Source organism: Notolepis coatsorum (assembly GCF_963971535.1).
Source record: "Notolepis coatsorum genome assembly, chromosome: 1".
Lineage (NCBI taxonomy): Eukaryota > Metazoa > Chordata > Actinopteri > Aulopiformes > Paralepididae > Notolepis > Notolepis coatsorum.
This window is the reverse complement of record NC_140165.1, coordinates 60,365,345-60,383,401: the sequence shown is the minus strand read 5'-3', so window position 1 is coordinate 60,383,401 and position 18,057 is coordinate 60,365,345. Positions and strand designations below refer to the sequence as shown.

At 42.4% G+C, this 18,057-nt stretch overlaps 1 protein-coding gene across 1 annotated transcript in view; it reads left to right on the top strand.

Annotated features, from left to right (window-relative positions):
* ndufs1 (NADH:ubiquinone oxidoreductase core subunit S1) overlaps positions 1 to 18,057 on the top strand; it is an 81,334-nt gene that overhangs the window by 40,520 nt on the left and 22,757 nt on the right. The window contains exons 9-13 of the mRNA XM_084328148.1: positions 1,219 to 1,353; positions 13,291 to 13,405; positions 14,345 to 14,490; positions 15,295 to 15,423; positions 17,886 to 18,015. Coding sequence (XP_084184274.1) covers positions 1,219 to 1,353; positions 13,291 to 13,405; positions 14,345 to 14,490; positions 15,295 to 15,423; positions 17,886 to 18,015 — 655 coding nt within the window. The remainder of the gene's footprint in view (positions 1 to 1,218; positions 1,354 to 13,290; positions 13,406 to 14,344; positions 14,491 to 15,294; positions 15,424 to 17,885; positions 18,016 to 18,057) is intronic.

The following is an 18,057-nucleotide window of genomic DNA, read 5'->3' as shown; positions in this document are numbered from 1 at the left end:
GATAACATGGCCTCTCTCTCTACAGGAAGACAGTCTATAGATAACATGGTCTCTCTCTACAGGAAGACAGTCTATAGATAACATGGCCTCTCTCTCTACAGGAAGACAGAGTCTATAGATAACATGGCCTCTCTCTCTACAGGAAGACAGTCTATAGATAACATGGCCTCTCTCTCTACAGGAAGACAGAGTCTATAGATAACATGGCCTCTCTCTCTACAGGAAGACAGTCTATAGATAACATGGTCTCTCTCTACAGGAAGACAGAGTCTATAGATAACATGGTCTCTCTCTACAGGAAGACAGTCTATAGATAACATGGCCTCTCTCTCTACAGGAAGACAGTCTATAGATAACATGGTCTCTCTCTACAGGAAGACAGTCTATAGATAACATGGTCTCTCTCTCTACAGGAAGACGGAGTCTATAGATAACATGGTCTCTCTCTCTACAGGAAGACAGAGTCTATAGATAACATGGTCTCTCTCTACAGGAAGACAGAGTCTATAGATAACATGGTCTCTCTCTCTACAGGAAGACAGCGTCTATAGATAACATGGTCTCTCTCTACAGGAAGACAGAGTCTATAGATAACATGGCCTCTCTCTCTACAGGAAGACAGTCTATAGATAACATGGTCTCTCTCTACAGGAAGACAGCCTATAGATAACATGGTCTCTCTCTACAGGAAGACAGAGTCTATAGATAACATGGCCTCTCTCTCTACAGGAAGACAGTCTATAGATAACATGGCCTCTCTCTCTACAGGAAGACAGAGTCTATAGATAACATGGCCTCTTTCTCTACAGGAAGACAGTCTATAGATAACATGGCCTCTCTCTCTACAGGAAGACAGAGTCTATAGATAACATGGCCTCTCTCTCTCTACAGGAAGACAGTCTATAGATAACATGGTATCTCTCTCTACAGGAAGACAGTCTATAGATAACATGGTCTCTCTCTACAGGAAGACAAGAGTCTATAGATAACATGGCCTCTCTCTCTACAGGAAGACAGAGTCTATAGATAACATGGCCTCTCTCTCTCTACAGGAAGACAGAGTCTATAGATAACATGGTCTCTCTCTACAGGAAAACAGAGTCTATAGATAACATGGCCTCTCTCTCTCTACAGGAAGACAGAGTCTATAGATAACATGGCCTCTCTCTCTCTACAGGAAGACAGAGTCTATAGATAACATGGTCTCTCTCTCTACAGGAAGACGGAGTCTATAGACGTGCTGGACGCGGTGGGCAGCAACATCGTGGTCAGCACCAGAGGAGGGGAGGTGATGAGGGTGATGCCCCGACTTAATGAGGAGGTGAACGAGGAGTGGATCTCTGACAAGACCAGGTCTCTACACACACACATACACATACACACACACACATACATACACACATACACACATACATACATCAGGGTTTCCGTTAGAAAAAATTGTTGCCGGCCTCAGTGTCCGGTAGATTTCAATCTACCGGTCAAATGAGAGAAATTCCGGTCAGAGTTTATTGAGCTTAAAAACAATTGATAGGCAAAAGAATGACAACAAAACAAAAGAATGACATCCTCAAGGCATGTAGATTTATAATATTTTAACTTAAAACTAGGCTACTTTTGCATATACAGTCATTATATTCCAAATAAAATAAGTCCAGAGACTCCGTGCTGCTGCTGACTTTAAATCAAATAGGTGTCTGTGGGCAGTCGGCCCAACATTAATAAACAGCAGTCTGTTATAATCACATTTTTATGAGCTAACGAATTCCGTTATATTGGACATTTGTATTAATTATATCAAGCGAAGAACTGAGAAATTTGGCAGAGAGAGACGGCAACATTATCGTGGGTTTGCGTGATGAATCTCCACCTCCCAACGACTTATTTGCGAGAGTATGCCGCTGCAGAGTCGCAGATTCAGCTGTTTTCAGGCCCTATCTGGGGACCGCTCAGCAGCGCCCCCCACCCAACAGCTGAATTGCCAATGGCTGAATTGGAGTACTGCACTGTGCCGGCACTGCTGGTGTGCAGCTGTGGCTTTGCAGCTGCACATGCACTCGCAAACCCAGCACTAAGCTCTCGCTGACAACGTCGTTGTCATTATTAGAAGCAACGATGAAACAAATGTAATGATTGTTTCGTTCATCGCATAGGCTATTTAATTTTTGCCTATTTTAATACAATTCAAATAATCAAATTGTGCTTAGAGGGAATTATTTTCACCGGACATTATGACCGGAGAGATTAAATATGTCGGACTTCAACAGATTTTGCCGGTCAAATACCGGTAATTACCGGCTAACGGAAACGCTGACATATATATACACACACATGCATATATATATATACATACATACACACACACATATATATATATATATATATATATATATATATATATACACACACATACATACATATAATACACATACACACATACATACATACATATACACACACACATACATATATATATATACATACATACATACATACACATATATATACACACATACATACATATATATATTAAGGCTGTCAAAGTTAACGCGTTATTAACGCGTTAACGCACAATTCTTTTACCGCCACTATTTTTATTTTTATTTTTTTACCAGACTTCACTCAGGTGTATTATTGATACTCTCATTGTGTGTGTGTGTGTGTGTGTGTGTGAGTGAGATGGAGAGAGAGGGGGGGGTGAGAGTGAGATGGAGAGAGCGGGGGGGGGGGGGGGGTGAGAGAGATGAGGAAGGGGCAAGAGAGAAAGAGCTGAGAGTGTGTGTGTGAGAGAGAGGGGGGGGGGGGGGTGAGTCATCAGCCCTTGTGTGGGTGAATGTAACAAGTTCCTAACGTTTTCTTCCCCTATTTCATGCACACTTTATTCATTGTTTTAAATTATTATTTTGTGCATCACTCTGTTTTGAATTTGATGCAAATTTGCAATGCATGAGGGTCATCCTTTTGTGTTAAATGGCTGCATAAAGCAAGCATTATTTTGACTCATGTTTATAAGGTTTAGGTTTACTTTATTTGTTCAAGGGTGACAGCGTACATTAACACTTTCAGTGCCCAGCAGGGGGCGCACATTTAGTGCTTGAATGCCCACCATCCACTTCAATGTTAGCATTAATATCGCCTAATCTATGTTTTAAATTATGGCTATGTGTCTAATCTGCCCGTCGCTTATCAATGACTCATTTCCAGTCAACATTGTCGAAGCGGATTGTTTTTTTATCGGTTCATTTCCATTTTATAGCATTTTGAAAAGCCCTCGTTTTCACAAAAAAAGAAAGATTCCATGATAATCGCCCTGTACTGTAATATTCTAGAACGTTGTCATTTTTCTGCCTATTTATGAATCGTTTTTAAATAAACGCTAGATTATCGATAGTATAATTATGTGTACGTGTGCACGCTGGTGCCGCGCGCTGAAAATAGATTCTCTCAGTTCCTGATTGCTCTTACAGTCAAACAGCCATATCACATTATAGGGGAAAGCTTATATCTCCGTGAAAACGGGTTTGATTATCCTAAGACTGGTAAAATAGATTCCTTACCTGAGATCAGATGGTATCCAAATGGATTATTCCAATTCCTGATCGCCATTTCAAAAATCAAGCCTTTTATTGATCCAACGCGTATACTGTAAAACACATATTACACGCTGTGCTGAGGGTCCAGAATGAATCTGATCGGCTCCGGTTACATGCGTGAGAAGTAAAATGTGGATTCCGGAATTTTTTTTTCTCATACATTTTCATTGAGTCCAATCCAAAAGGGTGCATTACCATCTGGGAGACGATAGGGTGCGCTTTTTTCACATCTGAGCGCCTGGCGGGGCAGGTTTACCAACGGTAGACTCGGTTGATGAAATATGAATTCAGATTGCTAATAAAAAAAATTAAACGAGATATCTCGTGATGGGCATTCAAAGTGTTAATAAAACATTTAAAAAACGTAAATGCACCCAATTTGAGCCAAAAGGCTCATTTCCATTGGCAGTCCCCCTGCCAGAAGGTACAGGCTAAAATCCTGTGTAAAAAAGGTATAAGAGTATTAAAACTTGAAAAATATCCGTTTAAGGTAGATTTAGAACAGATACAAAATATGCCATTAATTTGCTATTAATTACGATTAACTATGGACAATCATGCGATTAATCAGATAAAATATTTTATATATTATATATATATATATATATATATATATATATATATTAGGGGCAGTGATGCCACAGATTACTTGTAAAAGTAATCTGATTACTGATTACTCCTTTAAAAAGTAATCTAAGTTACTTTACTGATTACTTGATTATCAGAGTAACTTAGTTACTTTGAAAGTAACTAGGTTACGAAGTCGTCGTCGTTCCCCCAACAGTTTTTTTAAACGCTTTATTGAAAGTGCATAAATTGTTTTTAACTTGTTTCTCTGCACATAACGTAAATTGTTAAACTAGTGCTTCAGCTTCTGTACCATCAAGTATGGTAAAGCAACAGTCTATGATGCTCACAGCATTAGAGCAGCCAGCCAGTGGTTTTACAAAACCAGTGTATCACATCTAACAAATGCAGGCTGAACTATTCAATTATATCAACTGTAACTATTAAATTGTTTTTATAAATGTCTCTCTATAAACATACAATCAGTCTCTCTTTAACATGTAAATTAACTGTAAATCTGGCAAATAAGAGCTTTTGCTCTGCCACCATCAAATATACATTAATCAAAAGGGAAAGAAACAATCTCTCTCTTTTGCTGTTTGGCTGGTGGTCCTCCTGTACCTAGTCGAAGCGTCGGCTAGTGTTGTGATTCCAGATGCTTTCAATGCAATTGGATGTGCTGTTTTTAGCGGTAGACAGTATTTTGTTTCCTCCGCATATGAATGTTTTTTTCACCCGGCTTAGCTGACACAAACGTGAAGTAGTGACTGAGGCTACGTTTAGACGAGCGTTTTGGGATGGAAGTCTGAACAGAAACCGCAAAAGTCGTCTTGCGGTTTCACTTTTAATTTTGCGTTTAGACAAGAGGTTTTGGGGTGGAATTCTCCTTGCAGACGAGGCTGTAACGACGGAGCCCTGCTGTCACACGATTGGCGCATATGTCACATGACGTGCTGTGAAGACCCGCCCTACTCTGCCTCTGATTCGCAGACTGTGGATGGGGAATGTGATTGGACCAAAGCAGAGTCACTCACAGACAGAGGGTCCAGTCACGCCGCGGGACACATTCTTGTGTTAACCCTTTCACTGCCACACGACGTCACTCCCAAATAAGAAAAACAGCTCAAAATGTATTTTTGACTGTCGAAAACGAAATAAAATACTGCATTCCGCCTGCATTATGAATTTATGATGAGATAGTAACGAAATAGTAACGCACAGCCACTTGGACAAGTAACTGCAATCAGATTACTGGCTTTTAAAGATTAACGCGTTAGATTACTATTTTCGGGGAAAAGTAATCAGATTACAATAACGCGTTACTTAGTAACGCGTTACTGGCATCACTGATTAGGGGTGTAACGGTACGTGTATTCGTCCCGCGAATTTACGGTACGGCCGTCACGGTGCGGTACGCACAGCCATACGGCGAATACGCCCCACAGTGCACACACGCGAGTCATGCATGCAGGCACTCGCGAGGTTCGTGCGAGAACAGCGTGTGTGGCCGGGCACACCGAGTCAGACTTCAGTTCAGAGCGGGCGAAAGTGCACGGAGAAAGGCACATTTACATTGGAACAGCTGCAGGGTCATTACAGTTTTCTTTCGTTTTCTTGTTCGCCCAATAACGTTAACCAAATGAAACCAATGGAAAGAAACACACGCGTCGCTGACACACACACACGTGGCAACAAACACATCAACATTCTCCCCCGCCGGACTCACAGGCACAGCTCATCAAATAAGAAAAAGAAACATACTTTTCCAGACAGATCATCTGAGCTCCACTGTGTTTAAAGGCCAACTTGCAGGTTGTATTTTTGTTCAATAAACAATGTGGACTAGGCCAACGGTGACTTTCATGGAGAAGGAAATTATTTTTTATTAAAATTGAAGAAGGAAATTATTTTTTATTGAAATTGACACCGTTTTAGCGTTTTTTTTTTTTTTTACTTACATTTTTATTTTCATTTTTTCAACATACATAGACAACATTCATAGACAATACACAGTACATAAATTAAAACAAATAGACAAAAAATGTGTAAAGAAAAAGTGTGACATGGGTCCTTCGGTCCATTCTACATTTGCATTATTTATTTACATTTTTATTCATTTCCTTGTATCTTTTTCAAACCTCTGTGATGTCGTTACTTCCCCTCCTGTATTCTTCCCATTTTCCCCATTTCCATTCAAACTTTTCTTCTTGCAGCCTCAGCAGATGTGTGATTCTCTCCATTTCCTGTATCCCCTCTACCAACTCTATCCATTGATCCTTTGTCGGCACTTCTACCTTGTACCACAGTTTAGTTAAAGCTTTCTTGGCTGCCACTATCGATATCTTAATCAAATATTTGTCTTCCCCTTGGATTCCTTCCTGTGACAGATTCCCCAAATACAACACTTGGCCTCCCTGGGGTATTTCGTATCCTATTATTTCATTTATTATCCCTCCTATCTCTTCCCAGTAGTGCCTTATCTTCTGACATCCCCAGAATATGTGTGTATGGTTTGCCCCTTCCTGTCCACACTCCCTCCAACATGTTTTCTTCGCTGGTGTGTAATTGCACTGTATTTCTGGTGTTATAAAGTATCTAATTATATTTTTCCACCCAAACTCCCTCCATATCCTTGATCCTGTGGTTGTTTGTTGTGTCTTACATGTGTCATACCATTCCTCCTCTGTTATCTCTATTTCCAACTCTCTTTCCCACTTTTCTTTCACATACAATGTTGTATTTCCCTTACTGTCCATTATTAGTTTTAGCGTTTTTATCAAACATTTTGTCTGCCCAACACAATCACCACGCACGTGGATATTTTAATCAATGGTTCATAACGTGCACGTGTAATCGAAATGCGATATGTCGTCACGTCAGGTGCAGGGCACCAGGGGGCTCTGAGTCACACACAGCTAGTGGCAGGCAGAGAGCCTTGCTACTACTAGCCGAGGAGTAATGTATCTGTTTCACCTAACAACACTATTGCTCCGTGATCATAGCCATCCATCTCTAAAGCTAACTACTATTTGTAAAAGCCACAACCACGTTACCACCATATTTGTAATAATGAAAATCATTGTGTCGTTGTACATATTGTGTATACACCGTTAGAAGCTAGCTAAGTTAGCTAACGTAGCTTAGCTTAGCAGCCAGAATTCTCGAAACTCATAACAATGCCCGATTTCAAATGGTTCTCTCCTCTTTGTATACCTTTGTCCTCACAAGTATTATGCCAGGGAACTTATGGACACGACAATAGTAGTAGTTATAAGGTGTTTGAGCTTGTAGCGTTAGTTAGCTCATAGCTATCGTCACTGATGCACCGAGTGGGGCTACTATCGTATCAACATGCCGGGGCGCATAGCTTGCTAGCCAGCATTCTCGAAACTCCTAACATCACCCGATTTAAAATGGTGTGTGTGCAGTGCTTTGCCCCACAGGACCTACACATTTGACTCGTTCCCAAAACTCTTTTACATGCACGACAGTAGCCATAATGCTAACGTTAGCGGGGTAACGTTAGCCAGAGCGATATAGCCATCTTGGTACTATGACCCGGGGATAAGGCGACAGCCCACAGACCAGTAGCGCTGCTGTACTGAACAACAGGCTGCCTAGTGGTAAATGTAGTTATTTTTTTACGACATTAAAAACATTATAACTACCTTGTTTCAACCAGTTGTAGCTGGTCCATCAAAGTCTCCGACGATTAAACCCATTTGCGTCTTGTAAGGCGTCCATTTCGATCAAGGAAATAGCTTTCTGCACTCGTCAAAACTCCTTGTAGTGGATCAGAAGTAGGGGAAAGATACCCGACATGACGTCATGGCCCTGATAGCTCTGATAAGCTTTTTTGATTCGCGCGTGCATGTTATTCGTGCATGGACCTTTTTACCCCTTTCTGAGTGACATTTCCGGCGTCAAATGGAAAAAAATGCATAATTAAATTAGATACCAATGATGTAAACTACCCATAATTGAAGAGTAGGGTTTAACCTGCAAGTTGGGCTTTAAATCCAAATAATCCTCTGCCATTGTTGTAATATGTCATCTGTTCTCTAGTATTCAGTCTCGTCGTTAAGTTAAATTCTCTTTAGAAGTGAAACCGAAACTTAGCAAGGATAAGTTGTTAACACTTTCAGTGCCCACCACGTGATAAGACGTTTTATCAGCCCAATGCCTGAATGCCCACCACGACAATTAGAGTTTTATTTTTTTTATTAGCGATCTGAATTCATATTTAATCAACAGAGTCTCCCGTTGGTATGCAGCCCCTGTAGGAGCTCAGATGTGAAAAAACCGCCCCCTATCGTCTCCCAGATGGTAATGCACCCTTTTTGAATGGACTCAATGAAAATGGATGAGAAAAGAAAAATCCGGAATCCACATTTTACTTCTCAGGCATGTAACCCGAGCCGATCGGATTCATTGTGGAGCCTCAGAACAGCGTGGAATACATGTGTACAGTATGTAGCGTTGGATCAATAAAAGCAATCGATTTTTGGAATGGCGATCAGGAATTGGAATGATCATTTTGGAGAACATCTGATCTGAGGTAAGGAATCTATTTTACAAGTCTTGGGATAATCAGAGTTGTATTCGCTGAGATCTCAGCGTTCGCCCTATGTGTGTGTGTGTGGGCGATCGCTTTGAGGAAATCAGAGAATCGATTTTTCAGACGTGCAGATGCAGACGTGCATACGTACACATATACTATCGATAATCTAGCGTTTATTTGAAAACGATTAATAAATAGGCCGAAAAATGACCGTTCATGGAATATTTATATTTTCCTTGAAAACGAGGGATTTTCAAAATGCTATAAAAACGAAAATGAACCGATAAAAAAACAATCCGCTTCGACAATGTTGACTGGAAAACGAGTCATTGATAAGCGACGGGGAGATTAGACACATAGCCATAATTTAAAACATAGATTAGGTGTTATTAACGCTAACATTGAAGTGGATGGTGGGCATTCAAGCGGTAAATCAAGATTAATCTTGGGCTCTGAAAGTGTTAAAGGGGCAGTAGTAGGGATGGGAATTGATAAGATTTTATCGATCCGATTCCATTATCGATTCTGCTTATCGATCCGATTCTTTATCGATCCCTGATAAATTTATAATTTCAATAAATAAATTGGAAATGCAACAGAACTAAGCTGGTTAGAATAACAACATGCAACTTGACATTTCTGATTGTCATTTATTGTTGTCAGAAAAATACAAAAACTAAAAAAAATAAATAAAATAATTATACACTTAAATAAAATAATGTATTTGAGATTCTCTTAAACTAATTTATTAGTTTTCTTTTTATTAAAGGTGCTATGCATTATAAATGTCATTTTTCAGTCTCTAGCATTGTATTATAGTAATAGGAGTTCGTATCAATGTGTTTTTGGGCCTAAATACTATATTGGCGAATTCCTCAGCTACAGCCCATCCCCTCTTTGCCTCTAGTAAATCAGGTCATGTTGATTTCAGCGTTTCCGTTAGCCGGTAATTACCGGTATTTGACTGGCAAAATATGTTGAAGTCCGAATATTTAAATTTCTCCGGTCATAATGTCCGGTGAAAATAATTCCTCTAAGCACAATTTTATTATTTGAATTGTATTAAAATAGGCTAAAATTAAATAGCCTATGCGATGAACAAAACAATCATTACATTTGTTTCATTGTGCTTCGCTCTAATAAAGCGCGGATGGCGCCGCTCGGATGTGAATCTTTTTTTTTCTTTTTTTGAGCCTGTCTCGACAAACAGCTATACGAGCGAGAGAGAGAGATGGCCAAACAAGCTAAACTTAACAAATATTTCATGAAACCAAGCACAAGCAGGTCTAATAATAATGACATTGACAACGAAGATGAGTCTTCTGAAGTCACAGAGACCGCCGATGCTCCCGCGGAAAATAAACAAATGTCGAGCGTTCAGGCGGTGGCCCGAGTGGAAAGTTAAATTCTCCTGGCTGAGGTACGACATTATAGTCTAGTAGTCTAGCCTCTATGATGTACGAGAGATAACATTGATTGAACGTACACAAAGTACACTTTATTGATTGAACCACAAAGAGCATCCCCAGTCTGCTGCTACCGTTGCGAGCCTCGCAGAAGTCCACCTGTTCCAATGCAATGGGGATCTATCAAAGTCGAACCAACCAGACGACCCGCTGTTCTCGCAGCCTCGCATGTACAAAACGGATAGGCAGAACGAGACGGGGTGAGTAAGTGTTGACATTTTTTAATCATATGCAACTGTTGGTTGACTGCCGTGTCACATAGTAATGCATATAATTGATTATAACTAAATGTAGGCTATAATGAAATCAACAAACGCATTACGAGCATGTGGCTCGTCCTCTCGCTCTCTGCAAACGAGGCAATGTGATGATCAACTACAGTTTGCTGTGTGTGAAGTTGAACATTATGATATGTGTGACGTGTCTGATACAACGAGGTGAAGCGATGTCGACTCGAGATTCATTTGGGGGTGCGTGTGACAGCTGCTGCGCGGGAGCTTGATGCTGGATCAGCGTATCGCACTAACTTGGGAGGCTAGAGATAGTAATTTGATTCTGCAAATCAATTTCTCATTCTTCGCTTGATGTAATTAATACAAATGTCCAATATAACGGAATTCGTTAGCTCATAAAAATGTGATTATAACAGACTGCTGTTTAAAACTCTGACCGGAATTTCAGGAATATGTCCGGGGATAGAAATCTTGCAGGACACTCAGACCGGCACGAATATGTTCTAACGGAAACGCTGGTTGATTTGACGACCTGGTGCACGTCACAGGGCGCTGTTTATAGCGCACGGTGATGTGATTGGCTCTGTGGTTTTAGTAATGCCCGCCTCCATTCTTGCTACCTGCAGGGTGGAAGGCTTGTCCAGAAGATCACTAATCAGCTGAAGCCTGATGCGGTTCCCTCGGTCTTCGACAGACAGACCGGCGTTAGCTCTCGGGACTCGGGAGCGATCGCTAGCTACTTAGCACCAGCCGGGGCCGGCGTTAGCAACCGGGAGCGTCGTTGAGCATTCAGCCTGCTGGCTACCTAGATCCACTTCAACCAGCGTCGCGGAGCATTCAGCCTGCTGGCTACACAGCTTGTCGGTGTGCTAATAGCCTCTGCAAGCTAACGTTAGCTGGCTCCAGGCTATTAGCACATCGACAAGCTGCTGGAGCTCCCGACGCTCGGCTGGTTGAAGTGGATCTAGGTAGCCAGCAGGCTGAATGCTCCGCGACGCTCCCGGTTGCTATCATGTGCAGGTCCTCTTCTCAGACCTGTGTGGCAAAGCACTGCACACGCATCATGCAAGCTACACATCGCTGCATGTTGATCAATGGTGGCCCACTCGGTGCATCACAGTGGGCTACTATTGTGCTAACAACAACCGCGGTGTCCGGCTTGTCGGCCGGCATGAGTGCTCGATTTGGGGTGGTTCTCTCCTCCTTGTGTGCCCCCGTTCTCGCGGGTGTCCTGCCGGGGAGCTTGTGGACGCGACAACAGCGTCAGCGTCGCAGCCGTAGCGTTAGTTAGCTCATAGCTATTGTGTACCACTAGCGTTACGGCGGGCTCGAGCACCCTACGGCTGCCGCCGTTGTCACGTCCATGGGCTCCCCGGCAGGGTACCCGTGGGGACGGGGGTGTACAGAGAGGAGAGAACCATTTTGTGTCGGGCGTGCATGCCGGCCAGCGAGCCGGACGTCGGGATATGTTGTTAGCACAATAGCTACCAAGCTAAGCTATGTTAGCTTCTAACGGTGTATACACAATATGTACAACGACACAATGATTTACATTATTACAAATATGGTAACGTGGTTGTGGCTTTTACAAATAGTGGTAACATATATATAGATAGACAGTACTGCTACATCTCTATATTTATGACATACCATATTTGTATGTAACCTGAAACCTAATCTCTGACGGGGAGATGGGCGGAGCTATTTGGTGGGTGGCTGTCACTCAAAGCATTCTGCTAGTATGGTTGGAGCCAAGCCAATAATAGCCTGCTTTCATGAGGCTGAAAAATGCTGGTTTTGAGTACAAGATTAGAAATATAAAACAATGATTATTTTTGGAATAAAAATTACAGATGTGTTACATAGACTCACAGGAAGTGTGTAAAGTTGCCCAAATAGTGCTAGGAATAGCAGTGCATAACCCCTTTAATACATTTTTTAAATTTTTTTTATTCTTAAACTAATTTAATCTATTGAATAACGACCTGTTGAATGCAACTACAGTTTAATATCTTAAACTAATTTAATCTATTGAACTGTAGTTGCATTGAACAGGTCGTTATTCCTGACTCAGGAATAACCAGCGCGCGCACACACACACGCACAGACGGCTCCCTCCCCGGAGTCCCCGCTCGCCCCCACCCTACCTGAGCCCAGTCAGCTGTTATCTCTCTCTGTTGCGTGATTGGTGTGTCTGTATCAGCTTGGTTAGCTAGCGTTAGCTCCGCGGCTAATCTTAGGTTACCCTGAATTAAATCAATGACTAGGTTCTAAAACATTGGAGTAGTTTTCACTGCACATAGAAGCAGTCAAACAGCGGGAGCATTTCGGGAGCATATGACCAAAACAGGCAATTTCGAGCCCTTAAGGAATCAAATAGTCTGCTCTATGGCTGCATGCTAACGCTAATGTTATGCGCAACTGTAGGAAACACCTGGCAGCGATAAGAGGAATCGATAGTCACGGAGGCATGCGATTCGGAATCGGACAATTAGGAACCGGTTTTCGATTCCCATCCCTAGGCAGTAGGCAAGTGGATGCCTGAACACCGAATGACACCAATATCACTGACTACTACGGCAAGCTTATAGAAAATTATTCTATTTAATAATAATAATTATAAATATAATATATAAATAAATAAAAATTTAAATAAATTAAAGAGATTTTATATTAATAATAATTATTATAAATATTTTTTTTCTGTTGTACCGAACCGTGACCCCAATACCGACGTACGTACCGAACCGTGGCTTCTGTGTACCATTACACCCCTAATATATATATACACACACACACACATATACACTAGGGGTGGAATGAAAGCATAAGGAACACATGTCTGTTATTAATTACTTTTGTGTTTCCAGGTTTGCATATGACGGTCTGAAGCGTCAGAGGCTGACCCAGCCAATGGTGAAGAACGCTTCAGGTCAGCTGACCCCGACCACCTGGGAGGATGTTCTGACCCGCGTGGCTGGAGCAGTAAGTCTGACTTCCTGACACGGTCTCTTCTTCTGTGGTGTCTAGCTGCACCTTGATGAACACAGCAGCCTAAACATGGTCTCTTCTTCTGTGGTGTCTAGCTGCACCTTGATGAACACAGCAGCCTAAACACGGTCTCTTCTTCTGTGGTGTCTAGCTGCACCTTGATGAACACAACAGCCTAAACTCGGGGCGGTTAGGTGGCGTAGCGGAGATTGCGTTCGTCACCAACCCCGAAGCTGTGAGCTGGATTCGCCTGTTCGAATCCAGCTCACAGCTCCGGGGTTGTCACCAGCTTGGCTGGCCGTTCACACTAATACAATTGGCTGTATTAGAGGGTGGGAGAAGCTGGCGGGGTGGGTCCGGGTCGTTGTAAACAGCGACTCCTACAGTTCGGTCGGGGCGCCTGCTAAGCGCGGATAGGACCTGTGTGGGATAGTGTGATCCTTCCACACGCTACGCCCTCTCAGGGAGGATCCGCGCTGCCAGGTGAAAAGAAGCAGTTGATTGGCTGGACGTGTGTCGGAGGAAGCACGTGATAGCCTCCACTCTCCCAGATGATCTGACTGTGGGGGGTAAGTGCGCAGCGACCAGGAAGGGATTGGGAATTGGCATACGACTAACATTGGGATGGGAGAAAATCGGAGGAAAATGGAGGGGGAAAAAGAGCAATAAAAAAAAAAAGAAAAAAAAAGCCTAAACTCTTCTTCTGTGGTGTCTAGCTGCACCTTGATGAACACAACAGCCTAAACTCTTCTTCTGTGGTCTAGCTGCACCTTGATGAACACAGCAGCCTAAACACGGCCTCTTCCTCTGTGGTGTCTAGCTGCACCTGATGAACACAGCAGCCTAAACACGGTCTCTTCCTCTGTGGTGTCTAGCTGCACCTTGATGAACACAGCAGCCTAAAGAGGGTCTCTTCCTCTGTGGTGTGTGTAGTTGCAGGGTGTGCAGAGTGGAGAGGTGGCTGCTATAGCAGGAGGCCTGGCTGACGCCGAGGCCTTGGTTTCTCTGAAAGACCTGCTGAACAGACTGAACTCTGAGGACCTGTGCACTGAGGAGCTGTTCCCTATGGCTGGAGCCGGGTGAGAGAGAGAGAGAGAGAGAGAGAGAGAGTATTAGTATATTAGTGGTGGGGGAAAATATCGATACAGTATAGTATCGCGATACTTTGCGTGGCGATACTGTGTCGATACAAGGACGCCAAGTATCAATATTTTATTATGCAATTTTCTTTTTCTTTTTTTTTGTAATTATTATTTTATTTTATTTTTGTATAAGGAAGTTGCATTGTTCATTTCAATACCTGTAATAGTACAGTAGTCCACACGTGTGCATTCAGTTAAGTTGGAATATGACTGTAATACAAACAGTTCAGTTTGTCAGGTACATGCAACACAGATTACAGTGTTGACATCTGTTTGCTTGAGAAAATCCATTAGCTGCAATAAAAATGATTGAAGTGAGATGAACAGACTGAAACTTTATTTTATTAGATAAAACATGTTGACAAAGTTTTACTTTGCAGTTGAAAATAAATCGCAATATATCGCAATATTAATATCGCAATACTCAGCATATCGCAATATATTTTTAATCGCAATACTATTGTATATCGTGACTTAAGTATCGAGATAATATCGTATCGTGAGGCCTCTGGTGATTCCCACCCCTAGAGTATATTGTGATATTATTCTGTGTAGTGTTGCTGTAAAAAACTAAAAACACTGTCATGATGTTACTGGTCCGCTGAGTGTGTTACTCTCTCTCTCTCTCTCTCTCTCTCTCTCTCTCTCTCTCTCTCTCTCTCTCTCTCTCTCTCTCTCTCTCTCTCTCTCTCTCTCTCTCTCTCTCTCTCTGTCTCTCTCTCCCCCCCCTCTCTCTCTCAGGACTGACCTGCGCTCTAACTATCTTCTAAACACTCGTATCTCTGGTATTGAAGACTGTGACCTGCTGCTGTTGATCGGAACCAACCCACGATATGAAGCTCCTCTGTTCAACGCTCGCATCCGCAAGAGGTACACACTCACACACACACACACACATACACTCACACATACACTCACACACATACACACACACATTGGTGATTGCGTTCACATTGATTCTACAGATATCCTCGGATTTTAATAATAATAATAAATACGAGAATATTTGTATCATTAAACACATTCAGGGCCAACCACGTATATATACGTGTTTGGGAGCCGACGCTTGAAAGCCAACCACATATATATATGTGTTAAACTCGTTTTTGCTTTTATTCCATTTTAATATCCTACTCAATGTCACAGAGCTGTATTTTAGCTGGAAAAGGCATATTGGGACTTGGAAAGTGCAGTACCGACCAGATCCTGGTAGTGGCTCTGTCTCGAGAATGCAGTAATCCTTGTTTCAGACCTGGTGTCACTTTTTTTTCCGCTCCGTGTGGACTTTTCTGTTAGCCACAAGCTATGGCTTCACCAGATCGCCTGGAATACTTTTTGCGACGCCGAATTCAGTATGCAAGTTTCAAGTTTCTTTATTTGTCATACAGAAATACAGAATACTTTGCATGAAATGTTTCTTTCTGTTTCGCTCCTGAGAGTGTGCTAGATAATAATAAGATAGTATAAATAAGTATAATACGTAAAAAATAGAAGTCAAGAAGTCAAGTAAACATAAGTGTAACCAACAATTGTTCAGTATACCACTATACAGTATGTACATCTGGTACAAAAATGGTGAGGTATAGCTTAGCTTGTGGTGCCACCTTGTGGTGGTGAGGTGCAATAAGGAATAAGGAAGAGATGTGCAATTCTCTTACCAATAATATAAATGTAAAAGTGTAAAGTGTGGTAAAGTGGGTGCTACAGTGTGTTGTTTATTTAAAGTGTGTGTGTGCTGTGGGTGTGTTGATGGCTTGTTATTGTTCATTGTTCAATCATTGTTCATTGAGCAATCATTGTTCATTGAGCATCCTGATGGCCTGGGGATAGAAGCTCCTTCTGAGTCTCTCTGTGCTTGCCATGAGACTCCGTTATCGCTTGCCTGACCGCAGCAGTTCAAAGAGGCAGTTGTTTGGGTGGCTGGAGTCTTTGATTATTCTCTTAGCCTTGCCCATGCACTGCTTGTTGTAAATGCCTTGGAGAGTGGGAAGCCCCCCTCCAATTGTGCGTTCGGCTGAACGGGCCACTCTCTGTAGTCTGCTGCGGTCTTGTGCGGTGCTATTCCCAAACCAGGAGGTGATATTGCCAGTCAGGATGCTCTCTATTGTGCATGAGTAGAAGTTCTTGAGGATCTTCTGACTCACGTTGAACTTCCTTAAGCGCCTAAGGAAGTAGAGGCGTTGTCGTGCCTTCTTGATAACAAGAAAAGTAAAGGAATATAGCATCAGCCAATGGACATATGGATCTACCAGATAGCGATCAAATAACTGGGAAATTCTTTTTTGAATCCAACCGGCCACAGGTAAGAGCGATTTGACGTCAATTTCAGCCTGATCGGGCCTTGTTCTCATAGCCATCCACCCGGTCAGCATATGTTGTTGTAATAACGAATGCCGTTATTGGTAATCAATAATCAGAAACGACTTCCCCCGCCCACCCCCTTTCATGCATTCATGGTGGAACATGATACCGATAATATGCATTTAGATTTTTAACTCTAGCTTGTGTAGGGACAAAACGCCAATCGATTTAACGTTATTAGCTTTGCGCTCTATAACTAGCCTTGCAGGAATGATCCCAGACCATTCCGATATAACGCTCGTATTCACGACGAAATGATGAAAAAATTATTTCTTTATGGCATATTGAAGGGAAGGTTTATACTGTCAATTGACAATGACAATGGACACATAGCAATAATATAAAATATAGATTTAGCTCTACAAACAACCTCACGCACAGTGAAAAGTTGTAATGAAAAGCTGGCGTCCTAGAGTGGGGCCCATCTAATCGAATGGCCCTGAATGTGTTAACAATTACGTTTTACATTTATAGTCATGAACAAGGCATTGTGCAAATTAAAATGTTCGACAATGAGGTCCATTTATGATGTACCGGTAGGTTATAAATATTATGACGTAGGTTAGAAATATTATGATGTAGGTTAGAAGTATTATGATATAGGTTAGAAGTATTATGATATAGGTTAGAGATATTATGATGTGGTTTAGAAGTATTATGATGTAGGTTTGGAAAGCTCTCTGTTAAAGTCTTTCTCTCTCACCCCCCTCTCTCATCTCTCTCCCTATGTCTCCTCTCCCTCTCACCCCCCCTCTCTCTCTCCCCTCTCTCTCTCCCTCCCTCCCCTCTCTGTCCCCTCTGTCTCTCTCTCCCCCCTCTGTCTCCCTCTGTCCCCCTCTCTTTCTCTCTCTCCCTCTCTCTCCCCCCCTCTCTCTCCCTCCCTCTCCCCCCTCTCTCTCCCTCCCTCTCCCCCCTCTCTCTCCCTCCCTCCCCCCGCTCTCTCTCTCTCCCTCCCTCCCTCTCTCCATCAGTTGGCTCCATAATGAGTTGCGTGTAGCGCTGGTCGGTCGTAAGGTTGATCTGAGCTTCAGCTACGACCATCTGGGAGAGGAGGCTTCTGTCCTGCAAGACATCGCTAACGGAACACACCCATTCTGTCAGGTAACACACACATATACAAGACCTGGGCCCTGTTCCTCGTAC